The 15,752-nt window shown below is 37.1% G+C and overlaps 1 protein-coding gene across 2 annotated transcripts in view; it reads right to left on the reverse strand.

The window, feature by feature from the left end:
• Positions 1–15,752, reverse strand: part of arhgap28 (Rho GTPase activating protein 28) — a 69,138-nt gene that overhangs the window by 3,266 nt on the left and 50,120 nt on the right. For both annotated transcript variants that reach the window (XM_041246215.1, XM_041246213.1), the window contains exons 8-13: positions 13,557–13,634; positions 12,454–12,613; positions 10,898–10,980; positions 5,715–5,912; positions 5,250–5,387; positions 2,994–3,121 (exon numbers count right to left, since the gene is read on the reverse strand). In XM_041246215.1, the coding sequence (XP_041102149.1) occupies positions 2,994–3,121; positions 5,250–5,387; positions 5,715–5,912; positions 10,898–10,980; positions 12,454–12,613; positions 13,557–13,634 (785 nt within the window). The remainder of the gene's footprint in view (positions 1–2,993; positions 3,122–5,249; positions 5,388–5,714; positions 5,913–10,897; positions 10,981–12,453; positions 12,614–13,556; positions 13,635–15,752) is intronic.

The following is a 15,752-nucleotide window of genomic DNA, read 5'->3' on the forward strand; positions in this document are numbered from 1 at the left end:
TACAAAATCCCTGACTTTGTGCAAATGTACCTAGAAGAATTGATGCTGTTTTGAAGGCAAAGGGTGGTCACACCAAATATGGATTTGATTTAGATTTTTCTTCTGTTCACTCACTTTGCATTTAGTTAATTGATAAATATAATCTATTAACATGTCTATTTTTGAAAGCATTCTTACTTTACAGCATTTTTTCACACCTGCCTAAAACTTTTGCACAGTACTGTATATATATATATATATATATATATATATATATATATATATATATATATATATATATATATAGAGAGAGAGAGAGAGAGAGAGAGAGAGAGAGAGAGAGAGAGAGAGAGAGAGAGAGAGAGAGAGAGAGAGAGAGAGAGAGAGAGTTTGAGTACACCTGCGTACCTTGAGTACAAGTTTGAGTACACCTGCTTGAAACCAGGTTTTTCATGATTATCTGTGCTTTTAACTGTATAAACTTGTCTATAAACACTTAATATTTCATTATATGATACGTGTACTTATATAAGCTGATAATCATAATTAAATTTCTAAATGAAAACGTAAATCTTGTCAATTTCAATTAAATGGTCACCCAAAGCAAGGGGATCTCAGTCTGAAGCCCAAGTCAGTTAAAAGTCTGAAATATGTATAACACGGTGTTAGAACACTGGCCTAAGTATAAAAATGTCTTTGTTAGATGTTCTCTGAGTTAACTAGCATGTTACCTAATTAACCTTTTGTCACCAATTATTGTTAACAGGTGAGGGTCCATGATTACTATAAATATAGGTAGCATAGGCACAAGTTTGTCATTCCTGAATGTAAGGGAGCAGAAAATGGCAAAATACGCTCAGTTAAGCAAAGAAAAAAGACAGTCTGTAAATACTTTAAGAAATGAAGGTCAATCTTTAAGACAAATTGCAAGAACTTTGCAAGTGTCTATAACTGCTGAGGCCAAGACCATAAAAAAAATTGAAGAAACTGGCACTCATGAGGACCAAACAAGGTCAGGCAGGCCAAGGGTGACCTCAGAATCAGAGAACAAGTTCATTCGAGTCACAAGTCTGCATAACCGGCGATTAACTGCCCCTGAAATACAAGCTCAGCTAAATGCTACTAGAAGTACAGATGTTTCAACATCAACTGTTCAGAGGAGATTGTGTGAAGCTGGCCTAACTGGAAGAATTGCTGCAAAGAAACCATTGTTAAGAGTGCAGAATAAGAGGAAGAGACTTGCCTGTGCCAAAAAACACAGAAACTGGACGTTTGAGGAGTGGAAGTCAGTCTTATGGACCGATGAATCAAAATTTGAAATATTTGGGTCCAACCGCCGAGTATTTGTAAGACGCAGAGAGCGTGAGCGCATGAGTTCTGCATGTGTGGTTCCCACTGTCAAGCTTGAAGGAGGCAGTGTCATGGTCTGGGGTTGCTTTGCTGGTGACAGAGTTGGTGATCTTTACCAAGTCCATGGCAAACTCAACCAGCACGGCTATCATAGAATATGCAGAGGCATGCCATTCCATTAGGATTACGGCTAGTTGGGCAGTCCTTCGTTCAGCAGCAAGATAATGACCTGAAACACACCTCAAAGTTGTGCAAGAACTATCTGGCGAAGAAGGAAAGTGAAGGACAACTCCATCTAACGACCTGGCCTGCCCAGTCTCCAGACCTCAATCCCATAGAACTTGAATGGGACGAACTGGACAGAAGAGTCAAAGTAAAGCTACTAACAAGTGCCCTACATCTCTGGGAACTGCTGCAGAAGAGCTGAGAAGACATGCTTGTCTTGTTAACCAAATGCCTCGTGTTTGTGAGGCTGTTATTAAAAGGCAAAGAGTGGCTATTTTGAGGAATCCAAGATTTATTTTCAGTTTTCTTGAACATTGCTTTGATACTCCTTATGTTTTGTATAGTGTAACGTGTTTTCATTTTCAAGTATTTACAGAAACGTATGCAATGTAAAACATTGTCAATTATGAAAAAAAACTAGTTTCCAGCAAGTGTACTCAAACTGGTACTGTATATCTATATATATATATATATATATATATATATATATCTATATATATATATAGATATATATATATATTATATATATATATATTATATATGTGTGTATATAAACATCCTGTTCATTCATTTTGTGAATGTATTTTATTGTTCCTATATATAACATTATGTTCCGATAGTTATATAGCGTACCAGTCCTCTGTTGTGTGTGTGTGTGTGTGTGTGTGTGTGTGTGTGTGTGTGTGTGTGTGTGTGTGTGTGTGTGTGTGTGTGTGTGTGTATATATATATATATATATATATATATATATATATATATATATATATATATATATATATACATACATACATACACACATATCTGTATACATGTGTACATATGTATGTGGCCATCCATTATAAAGCGCCCCCCATTATAGTGTGGAATCGGTTATAACACGGTAGGGTGGTGGCTCCCATTTGCTCCATAATGCCATTACTGTAGCCCTTTTATATTTGCTATAAGGCGGAACACAAATAGCACGGTCTTGTAACTATGGCTCCTCACCACTAAAAAGGGGCAGCATCGCAAAATTTCCCACTCGTATATATATATATATATAATATATATATCATATATATATATATATATATATATATAATATCATATGTAATCAGTGCTCGTTACATTACAAAATTCAGACCCTATTGTGCATTGTTTGATTAAGATCTTTTTGGATATTTTTTTTCAAGCACAGTTGGGTTTTTTATACATTTTTTAATATAATATCACATCTTTTACAGATCATTAAGCCAAAAAATATATAATGTTCATGCTACCCCCAAAATATAGCTGTGTTAGCTAGCACCATAATTTATTCAGTTTAAATATTACCTATTTATCTTTTTAAACAATGTGGTCCAGTAATAACAAAAGACTAATAGCATTAAGACAAGGCTCAACCACAACCACCTAGTTGAAAACAAAAAATCCATAAATCAATACTCCCTTGCACCCACCTGTTTTCACAGTCAAATCGAGCCATAACGTCCCTGGCTTTTGTCTCATTATCAAGCTGGATCGCCATGGAAACCTTGGCATGCAGGGGAGCATGAACCCGTATCACTCCTTCAGGTATATCATAGAGCTGCTGGCACAATGAGGATAACTATCATTTCCTTGTTCACCCAAAACATCAGATTCACAGAGGAAGATTTATAGCACGCAAATGATCTGAAGCTTCACCTGTTCTATAATCCTAGCTGGGAAAGAGCCAAGAATATTTAAATCAAATAATGGTTAACACTTGTTAGCCTGGGGCTAATCGAGCGATGCATTTCCTGATCATGATGTATTCATTATGACAATAAAAAAAATTAATAAATAAAAAGAACAAAACAAAAGCAGCAGAAACCTCAGATTACTTTTGATTAGGTTCTTGTAGAATGAAATAATCACTGGATAGTGGTTAGCGAAATCATGTTACAAAGAAATGCACATGCTACTGACATGTTTTCAAGAAGAATGCTATGTGTACAGTTAGTCTAAAAATAATTTGTAAATCACTCCTCATACAGTGGCTTGCGAAAGTATTGACCCCCCCTTGTCATTTTTCCTATTTTGTTGCCTTACAACCTGGAATTAAAATGGATTTTTATTTGGATTTCATGTAATGGACATACACAAAATAGTCCAAATTGGTGAAGTGAAATGAAAAAAATAACTTGTTTAAAAAAATTCTAAAAAATAAATAACGGAAAAGTGGTGCGTGCATATGTATTCACCCTCTTTGCTATTAAGCCTCTAAATAAGATCTGGTGCAACCAATTACCTTCAGAAGTCACATAATTAGTTAAATAAAGTCCACCTGTGTGCAGTCTAAGTGTCACATGATCTCAGTATATATACACCTGTTCTGAAAGGCCCCAGAGTCTGCAACACCACTAAGCAAGGGGCACCACCAAGCAAGCGGCACCATGAAGACCAAGGAGCTCTCCAAACAGGTCAGGGACAAAGTTGTGGAGAAGCACAGATCAGGGTTGGGTTATAAAAAAATATCCGAAACTTTGAACATCCCACGGAGCACCATTAAAGCCATTATTAAAAAATGGCAAGAATATGGCACCACAACAAACCTGGCAAGAGAGGGCCGCCCACCAAAACTCATGGACCAGGCAAGGAGGGCATTAAGCAGAGAGGCAACAAAGAGACCAAAGATAACCCTGAAGGAGCTGCAAAGCTCCATAGCGGAGATTGGAGTATCTGTCCATAGGACCACTTTAAGCTGTACACTCCACAGAGCTGGGCTTTATGGAAGAGTAGCCAGAAAAAAAGTAAACAAACAAATAAGCAAACACGTTTGGTGTTCGCCAAAAGGCATGTGGGAGACTCCCCAAACATATGGAAGAAGGTACTCTGTCTGGTCAGATGAGACTAAAATTGAGCTTTTTGGCCATCAAGGAAAACGCTATGTCTGGCACAAACCCAACACCTCTCATCACCCCGAGAACACCATCCCCACAGTGAAGCATGGTGGTGGCAGCATCATGCTGTGGGGATGTTTTTCATCGGCAGGGACTGAAGGATTGATGAATGGCGCTAAATACAGGGAAATTCTTGAGGGAAACCTGTTTCAGTCTTCCAGAGATTTGAGACTGGGACGGAGGTTCACCTTACAGCAGGACAATGACCCTAAGCATACTGCTAAAGCAACACTCGAGTGGTTTAAGGGGAAACATTTAAATGTCTTGGAATGGCCTAGTCAAAGCCCAGACCTCAATCCAATTGAGAATCTGTGGTATGACTTAAAGATCGCTGTACACCAGCGGAACCCATCCAACTTGAAGGAGCTGGAGCAGTTTTGCCTTGAAGAATGGGCAAAAATCCCAGTGGCTAGATGTGCCAAGCTTATAGATACATACCCCAAGAGACTTGCAGCTATAATTGCTGCAAAAGGTGGCTCTACAAAGTATTGACTTTGGGGGGGGTGAATACTTATGCACGCTCAAGTTTTCTGTTTTTGTTTTATTTCTTGTTTGTTTCACAATAAAAAATATTTTGCATCTTCAAAGTGGTAGGCATGTTGTGTTGTAAGGCAACAAAATAGGAAAAATGCCAAGGGGGGGTCAATACTTTCACAAGCCACTGTATGTAGGTAGTAAGTTACAACAAACAATACCAATGAATCCAGCAGCTGTCTGTAGACAGCTTTCTTCTGCAAGTTTAAATTCTTAGATTGTTCGCATGTGAAGTATGGAAATGATAAGACAGCATACCTCGCTCCTCTCTGTTTTTTCTCTTTCTGCATTCCACCGTCTCAACAGTTTTTTTTTACTTTTGTCAGAAGCTTGGTGTTTCTTGTTCATAGCAGCCTCGTTCATTTTTCTAACCTGGGAGATCATAAAGCATGGAACCTGGAGAAAAATCCAGAAAAAACTTGAGGGAGAGCCCTGGGAATAGAACAATCAGCAAGTGGGTGCAAGCTGAAACACCACAAGAAGAGAAGCCAATTGAATAAAAATTAAATGGACATCATGATTTATATATATATTTCCATATAGAACACCCCAAATCCACACAATATAAGTTCACTACAAACTAGTTGAAAAAGAACTAAAATTAAATAACTTGATTGTTAGATTGAAATTGCAGTTATTTAAGGACTGTCTAATTCAATACACAAGAATCACATTTCACAATAAATGTGTAAGTCCAATAAGTATGTGCTTTTCAGTGCTCACTGTCCAGAGAATGTCCTGGTGCTTCACGAGCAATCGCACAACATGTGCTGCACCGGCTGCATCCTGCATTTCCTGTGGATTAGCAGTTTTGCCTTTGCACATGAAGAGGTTGGGGGCAACGATCATGGACACATTCCATAAGCTCATTCTGTTCTTCTCCTCATTATCCACCACTTTACTGAGGAACTCTAACAAAGCCTGAAAAGCAGAAGAAACTACACTTCAGCATTTATCAGCTCACTGAATTGCAAAACAAAATTCTTGCAGGAGTTTTTCTTAGCAAGAAACAGCAGAACTTCAGCATCCATTGTGAGTTGGTATTGTGAGTAAGTAATATCTGCATTGATAAAATACTAGAACTATAATGTGCAACTATCCTTAGTAGTGCTAAAATGTAATACGATCCACTAATCTCTGCTAAGGTTAGTTGCTCATACAGCACACAACCCTTTGACACTAAAGCCCATGCAACTTACAACACCAGGGGCCATATTTTCAGTGTTTACTCTTTTTTTTTTTTAAAGAGATGAAACATCTGTTAATTTTACAAAACTAGGATCAAACAACTAAATAATTTAAGTTCTCATAAGTACTCTGAAGGTTTTTTTTTTTTTTTTAATTTTATTCATAACATTAAGATGTTTTTTCTCCATTAAATAAATGGAGCTAAAGAATGGAAGAAACACTTTGAAAATATCACCCAAGGCATAGGAGGCGCATATATGTTACCCCAAAATAAACTGTCCAAACCATCACAAGAAATTGTTCTGGAAAACACAAAAAATATTTGTGGGAGAAGATCGATTTTTTTTCCCGCAAGTGCGTAAAGCAGGTCTAACAAACATATTTATCGTTTTACTATTGCGCAACCACCAGACCGCTAGGGCAGCTGGGATATCAAAATCAACACTACAGGATTTAGTTGCATTTCAATGTCATTGGAGGGGACAATGGGTTCAACGTCAATTCTTCCTTCTGATCTGAGCCCCCCCATACCGCTGCAGGAGGCAGCTGATGAAACCTCGGAATCCTTTTCGCTCATTCCCTTGCCTGGAACATCCTCTTCACAATTTCTGCATTTAATCAAATTGCTGTTATCTATACAAACAGCTTAATCCGAATTTGATTTTACAAAACGTGTGGCAAAATATTTTCGTAGCATACTGTCTGTTTTCAAACACCACTGTTTTGCAAGAGTTTGATAACTGTGACGCTAGTCAGAACATACTTCCTTTGACTGTTTGAACAAATGCCTGCTTTCAGAACAAATGCCACCTTTCAGAACACTGTTTGTGGTGCTAGATTATGAATGTTTCTGAACTTTTTTCTTTAGATTTTTCCTGTCCTTCACTCCATTTTCAGTGAAAGCGGGGTCTTTTGAACTTCTGAAAAAGTGTCTGCAAGGAAAGCAGAACACTGCATCTGCCTGCATACTGTACTCTAAATATGAATACGTATTTTAATATTCTGATGAAAATGAATGGTTTTGCTTATCAAAGACAGTTTTCGGATAAACAGGTAAACAAGGCTATGACGGTCCTGTTGCAGTATCACTAAGGTCCAAAATACAGGATTTAGTTGCATTTCAATGTCATTTGAGGAGACAATGCTTGGTTGGAAAGAGAGACTAGCAGAAGTAGATTGGAGTAAAACAGAGAAAACCTCTATTTTTCAAAAATGTAGCACCAGAGGCGCAAGCTCCCTAGCAATCAGCCTCCTACTTTTTTAATAGAATTCTTACATTGCAGCGGGTTTGTGCATTTGAGAAACGAGAGAAAGACTCATGAAATTAATTGGACTTAAGTTGAGGAGAAGCAATTACCCTTCGCAGTATGAATTAAAATTGTGTGCTGCTTTTTATATGAAAAATGAGAAAAAGCATGTTGTGTAGAGGATTTATACTGGACCCTGATGTCCCTGATAAAATGAGGGAGCGGTTGTATAGTATTTATTTGTTAGCCTATTTGTTTTTCTATGGGTCTCTTGCTATACCACGGCCCTCTATATATAGTGGATTTTAACTGGACCCCGACACCCGCGATTTATCGAGTGGGTGGTGTACATCCCAAAAGTAGACGAATCAAAATTTAAAAGAAATGGCCAAAACGGTTGAATAGATCAATTAAAACAAGTATTCAGAGAAAAAAGGCACTTTAAAGAGCATTTAAAAGGGACCAAGAACAAAGTACACAGAAAGAGTACTTGAAACTGCAAGCGCAAGTCAAAAAGGAAGTTACAAAGGCCAAGAGAGAAATAGAAATGAACATTGCTAAGGGGGCTAAAACCAATTCCAAAAAGGTTTTCCAATAACAGCAAAAGAACATTCAAGGAGGAAGTAAAATGTCTAAGAGATGCAAATGGCAACATCGTAGATGAAGAGAAAAGAATAGCAAATATATTAAATTATTACTTTTCACTTTAGAAAGGAGGATAACGGACAACATGCCCCAAATGTCGACCTGTTCCTATCCAGTTTTAAATAACTTTCGCATAACTGAGGTAGAAGTGTTAAAGGGACTAGGAGCTCTTAAAATAAACAAATCCCCCGGGCCGGATGAGATCCTCCCAATAGTACTCAAAGAAATGGAAGAAGTTATTTACAAACTGTTAACTAAGATCATGCAACAGTCTCTCAAGACAGGGGTTGTACCGACAGACTGGAGAATTGCAAACGTAAACCGATCCTCAAAAACTGAGACAAAACCGAACCAGGTAACTACAGACCAATAAGCCTGACTTCTATTATATGTAAACTTATGTAAACTATAATACGATCCAAAATGGGAAAAAAAACCCAAAAAACTATATGGTAACAGTATCCTGAGAGACAATCAGCATGGTTTTAGGAAAGGGAGATCGTGTCTAAATAACCTGCTTTATTTTTTTGAGGATGCAACATCGACAATGGATAATTGCCAAGCATATGACATGGTTTATTTGGATTTCCAGAAAGCTTTTGGCAGTCCTGCATAAAAGATTCATTCTCAAACTGAATGCAGTAAGGACTGAAGGAAATGCATGCACATGGATTAGGGAGTGGTTAACATGTAACAAACAGAAAGTACTGATTAGAGGAAAAACCTCAGAATGGAGTGTGGTAACCAGTGGTGTACCACAGGGATCAGTATTAGGCCCTCTGCTATTCCTAATCTACATTAATGATTTAGATTCTGGTATAGTAAGCAAACTTGTTAAATTTGCTATCGACACAAAATGATCTAGACAGGATTCAAAACTGGGCAGACACATGGCAAATGACATTTAATAGAGAAAAGTGTAAGGTACTGCACGCAGGAAATAAAAATGTACATTACAAATACCATATGGGAGACACTGAAATTGAAGAAGGAATCTATGAAAAAGATCTAGGATTTGATTCAGAAATGTCTTCATCTAGACAACATGGGGAAGCTATAAAAAAGGCCAACAAAATGCTTGGATATATAGTGAATATATTCATATATAAGTATAATAGCTATATTATATATATATATATATATATATATATATATATATATATATATATATATATATATATATATATATATATATATATATATATATGATATTAATCAAGGGAAGTAATTTAAATCAAGGGAAGTAATGTTAAAACTTTACAATGCATTAGTAAGACCTATTCACAACAAAAAGAAAGAGAGTGACCAGAATTATTCCGGGTTTAAAGGCATGTCATATGCTGACAAGCTTAAAGAATTGGATTTATTCAGTCTTCCACAAAGAAGACTACAATGAGATCTGATTCAAGCATTCAAAATTCTAAAAGGTACTGACAATGTCGTCTCAAGGGACTTTTTCAACCTGAAAAAAGAAACAAGGACCAGGGGTCACAAATGGAGATTAGTTAAAGGGGCATTCAGAACAGCAAATAGGAGGCACTTTTTTACACAGAGAATAGTGAGGGTCTGGAACCAACTCCCCTGTAATATTGTTGAAGCTGACACCCTGGGATCCTTCAAGAAGCTGCTTGATGGCCTCCTCTCATTTGTAACCTTTCTTAAGTTATTATGTTCTTATGATGGTAGGTAGGAACCTGAAGTCGGGTCATTTTGGATAAAACGCGTAGCTGCAAGTTTGATGAACAAGTCAATTGTGATCAGCTGCAGGGCATGCAGTGATTGGATAGACCATGGTGCCGAGCTTATCATAGGGATGAGTCTAGTAGTACAAAGGGGACGCAGCTACGTGAGTATCGCCTCTTACACTTAATAACAAACTGGAGTGCTGTGTGTGTTGTTTTTGTTTGTTGTGTATTACAGTGTAGCAGGAGCCAGGGAGCTGCAGCCAGAGGGCCAGCACAACCACCCGAAGCACACTAATTACGGCACAGCACGGCACCAGCAGTGGTGGACATAGAACTTTCTAGAACATAGAACAGGGGAGGATTTATTATTTAATTTTGTGTAATTAAATATGGACTGTTTTTATAATGGAGATACTGTCTGGGCATTGCATTATTCATCCACACCACTCACACCCTGGTCACAGTGACATAAAACAAGACTTGCAAATGTACCTTAAAAGTTGCCAGACAGTTGGGCATCTGGCTGTAAAGTTTTAAAAGCTACATGGGTCAGGGATTCAAAATAAGTGGTCATGCCACAGCAATGTATTTCCGAATCATAATCAAAGGTTTATTTTTCTTTTTAATGTTCTCATCTAGATAAAAATTGATGGAATTGTATTGATTTAAAAATGTTAAAATAATTTCCATAGTATATTTCCTTTTTTTACGATGCTTTACCATATACTTACACCTGTGTATCACTATGTCTTTAGTCTGATTTAATATGTATGTTTTCTATATTTACTTTCCTATGTTTTAGCATGGTACTGAACCATGGTACAGCATGGAGGCTGGAAGCAAACCGGCAAACTTTCACACCGCAATGTAAAAGCCAAGTCTGTCTTATATTTGTGGTTATAGAGCGTTTAACCTCATCTCATATCATTTCACCTCACCATTAGAGGTCAGAATCTGCACACATGTACACTTACAGATAATACCAAGTTATGTTAGAAAAAAAAATAACACAATAAATGTGAAGACTGCAAAACATTGACACAGACAGGCTTTAAGCAGGATAATTTGTTATTGCCCGTAGTTTAATTAATGTGCTGTACTGAAGATATAATTATCTGTTCAAGGTGGAAGTTCCTCCTACCTTAAGAGTGTCCCTGTTGGGTTCAGGCAGCAACATTATAAGGAGATGCAAGGCTTGTAGCTGCAGCTTGGATGGAGAGATATCTGAAAATAACAGCGACATTTAGGCACTTAGCAGTGCAAAAAATTCACTTAAAAGCATCACCCAAGGCTCGATGCCAGCTCATCAGTGTTAAAGCAGAAAATACAAATAAAAAGAAATAAATAAATAGAATACAGAGAGGCTAACTACTCAAAGGAGAAACAACTGCTCACTTCTCATGGGGGAAGTTGGCATGGTTTGTGATTTGGTTTCCAGAAATCCTTACAAAAATTAAATTCAATTAGCGAGGGCTAAAGGAGTACAAGGACAGTTTATCGTGGCTCTATACATGGGCAGTCATGTGCTCTCAAGGCTTCAATCTAGGGCTTGTACTGCTTACGACAAAACCCAAAGCATACAGCTAAGTAAATTTTTGAAGAAAATGAAGATAAAAGTTCTGGAATGGACTTTGCAATCAATCACATAGAAATGCTTTGGACTGATCTGAAAAAAGCTGTAGCCAAGCATTGTGTATCCAATCTGAAATAGCTGAAATATGCAAGACAAAATGGGCCCAGATTTCACCAACAAGATGTAACATGCTGATTATGAATTGTCATAAACCATAATAAAAACAGTATTTGGTATTATTTTTGATATGAAATTTACTTTCTTCATATATATATATATATATATATATATATATATATATATATCTAATAAAGATTATTTAATGAATTACTAATTACTAGAAATTCTGCATTTGGTTTTATTAAGAAGTGGTTAAAGTTACTTGATTTATGGTATAATAAGTGTGTGGTGCCATGTCACAAAGACGGCCGGAGTGGGGGGACGTCAGACCAGAAACAGGAACAAGGAAATAAACGACAGAGAGGTGGAGTTTGGTGGAGCTGAGCGAATGGTCTCGCTCAGCATTTAATAAATGAACAGACAGTCAGAAAATAAAAGGTTTGTAACAAAAACAGCACACAGCACATGAGGCCAAAATAAACAGACAAACAAAACGGACTAGCACTTTAAACAAACAGTGGACTAACAAACAAACATGGTGAGTAAAAACAACGGTTATATATATTTTACTTTGTTTACTTTTCTCATTTTTAATTCTCTCCTCTCCACACCTGTTCTCCACTTACCGAACACACAACCCCATGTGAGTGAAAACATGCTGCTTTTATGCAGCTGTACCGAGACTCGATTGTTAATCAATCATTCAATTGGAGTCGCGGTACAACTGCATGTGAATTAATAAAGTGCAATTCCCCGTGCTCACATATTATTACTTTTTACTTGCACGTGAAGTGCTGTGCAATCCTTGTGCCTAAATACAAATATACATTTTAAACACTCGTGTTACACAGACCTGTTTATATCCCGTGTACCAATGACTATACATCAACATTAACACACAACATATAACACAAAATACACACAGGGGCAGGCACTTTGCCACATGCCAATACTGTTTTCTGCAGCTGTAATTATCCCAGACATGTTAGTTATAGATTACTCACTTTCCACTGCAATAAAGGCTGGGAGATACTCCACAGTTAGCAAGGGATATGGCAGCTCCCTAATAAACATCTTCAGCAGCCCAGCTGCGTCATTGTGCCTCACTAGATCCCACTCAAAAGTGTCTTCATAGAACTTTTCTTCCAGCTCTTGACGGAGACTCTATCATCATAAAAGCATACACTTTGAAACAGAAGCATCATGTACTTAAACAACAAGATGTTAACAATGCAAGCATACAGTACTAATTGATATGGTTAACAGCAAATGGTTTAAAAATCTTGTTGGGGGGGGGGGGTTGTACTTAATGGGGTAGCACATGGGTCTGTATTTGGATCCTTACTGTTCATCATTTATATAAATAACTGTGACAGAGATAGAATGAATCTTGGTTATAAATCTCCATCTCGACCTGTGAGGGCACTGTCTAAAGGGAACAGAATGCCCCAGACTGGATGGTCTGACAATTCATTCCAGGGAAAGGTGGAAGTCAGCCATTTAGAAAGTGGGCAGATCTACAGTACACCAAGTCATTGCCCCAGAAGGGAAGCGATGTGGTAACTGTGGATTGGAGGAGAAACAGTTGCATTTGCTAACCAAGGGGGCGTGACTGATGGAACAATAGGGGACGTGGATAGGTGATCTATTCCTTTGTTATGGTTATGAACAAACCGCTAAAGGAGAACCAGAATTGTACCGTGAGCGTTTGTTTGTTTTGTCATGTCTAATTATAGTCTTGTTTGTTTATTAGATGGCTTACATGTACCGGGAGCTGTCGCTTAAGGCCAAGCTCCAACCAGGACAACACTTCATAACTGTATACAAATAAATTGTATTTCACCACTTGCAAATTAGAACTCACTCTTAACTTTTTTAACTGTTCTACTCTCAACAACCAACTATGAAGTGGTTTCTTGTACTAAAAAAGAATAATTGTACAGACGCCTCAAACTCTTGTAACTCAGAGAATCTAAAGACCCAATAAACGGGAGTTCACCAACACATAAAAAAATAAAATAATGTTTGAACCCTGAAAGCCTATACTGAGAAATACTGGTTTTGATTGAATGTACTGCATTTGGTCTCAGTCTGAGGTCACTCTTACCTTCACTCTTGAGGCGGACCCTGGCACTCTGAGGATTCCTTCAGTCTGTAACCCTGTTTGCTCCAGCTTGCACAGTAGCTAAAGGTGGGGAAGAACAATGTGACATTTTCATTACAACAATACAAGACAAGGATAAAAAGGCCCTTTTTACTTCACCTATTAAAACCTAATGCAACAGATCAATACCAATAATTATGTAAAAACATACTGTTAACTAAGATAGCAAACCAACCTTTGGTCTTGAAAGACAAAGGTTGGATCATTGATTAGGGAAAAATCTATCTAAATCACAAGCCATTTATCCAGGATGCTATCAAAATCAACAAAAACCTACCCCAGCCTGCCTGACAGAAAGCATGACCGTTCACCTTTGGATTGAGCTGCTACTGTTATTTTCACGCTTGATCAGTTCAGGACTGCTGTAACAGGGCGAGCAGCCCTGCACAGTGTTTATTTTAGAACGGGGTCTTCCCCTCCTCCCTTGTGTTATTTTGTATTTGTTTATTGTTTAATGTTTGTTTATAGATGACGGCGATCGGCGTGTGTTTTGTTTATTATTTTGTATGACGGCGCAGCCATGCATTTTTGTGTTATTGTTTTAAAAATATATTTGTTTATAAATGACGGTGAACCTCCGTGCATTTTGTTTTGCAGTGTGGATGGAAAGCAACATCCACCTTATTAAAACCTGTGCAGAAGGTGGCCATCTCCTGAATTAAGTGATTAATTTTTTGCTAATCGGGAGATGGTCACCTGTATAAAAAGCCTGCAGCTCTCCATGTTCGAGGGGAGGGTGTTCAGAAGTGGAGAACGCGAGAGGCGAGAGGCGAGAGGCTTAAAAAAAAAAAAAAAAAAAAAAAAAAAAAAGAAAAAAGGATCAGTGAAGGCAGTTGCTCAGCCTGACCTTAGCATTTATTTTGTGCTCCCGATTTATTCTGTTTAATTGTTTTATTTGTGTTCTGTGAGCAAGTGTTTATTTTTGTTCAAATATTTTATTTATTTTTTTGTTCATTAATAAAACGGCGCATGCGCCACTGCACCGTACCTCTGTTCTGGTTGTGCTTTCTTCTGGTCTGGGTCACCGCAACGCTGTCTCTGTGACAACTGCCTTTAAACATTTTAAGCCTCTGTTATGTATGTGTAGCAAAGCAGTTTGCAATGCACAGGTGTAGAGGTGATGCAATGCGTAAACAGATGACAAAATTAAGGCAAAAGGATTATTTTTATTTTTATCTATTAACTCTATCGATTTAGCTTTTGTTTCAAAGCATGTTGTGTTTGGATTATATGGCAATATTATATAAAAATAAGCTGAATTTAGTATGGTAGTTAAATTAGTCAGGATTTGTGAGATTAATTCAAATGTTTTGCTTTGCTTTTGGACATAAAATCTTAACAGTAATGAACAACGATAGTTCAGATAGAAATTACTTCTGTTAAAATATAGTATTGATTATACTCATCCAGTATAAATTTCATCAGAAAACTGCAAAGCAGCTCAACCTGGATTCAGTGCTACAGTGTGACACATACAGAGAAAACATATGTCACTTTAGTTTTAAATTACAAAATACATTAGGTTTTTTTCAGTTTTGTATGTACATAGACCTGTTTACACACTAGTTTCTTTTGAAATCTTTATTTTATTATAGTTTTTCACTTTTTGAAGTAGTGCTTTATAGTGGTAAGTTAGAAAATAAACCCATTTATGTTTAATTGTTCATTTAAATACAGTGTTTCAACTGTGCAGATGTTTGATATGACATGCTTGAATAAAACTTCTGAGTTTGTCTTTCATTTTAATATTGATGTTGTTTAAAATGTAATCGTCATAACGACTGCCTGCGGCGATTTTAGGTATCAGTATAACCGCGGCGGATAAAGGGACATCTGATGCGGACGCACAATTATTCTTTTCAGTTGTTAAAAACTCAAGTCTTTTGTATTTCTTTTTTAATAAGTTCTAATTTGAATGGTGCTGCTTTTTGTTTAACTATTATTCACAACAGTGTTTTTAGTTATTGGATCTGTTAAAAAAAAACTAATGTTTGTTCTTTATTTTAAAAAACAAAACGTCAATGCATTGATTATCGTTGATAAATGCCTATAGAATAAATTGAATATGAAATTAGGGTGCCGACTGCACCACTAGTTAGCGAGTGCAATAACTTTTCCTCCAATCTGCGATTGCCACAT

This window comes from Polyodon spathula, chromosome 3 (genome assembly GCF_017654505.1).
Source record: "Polyodon spathula isolate WHYD16114869_AA chromosome 3, ASM1765450v1, whole genome shotgun sequence".
Classification (NCBI taxonomy): Eukaryota; Metazoa; Chordata; class Actinopteri; order Acipenseriformes; family Polyodontidae; genus Polyodon; species Polyodon spathula.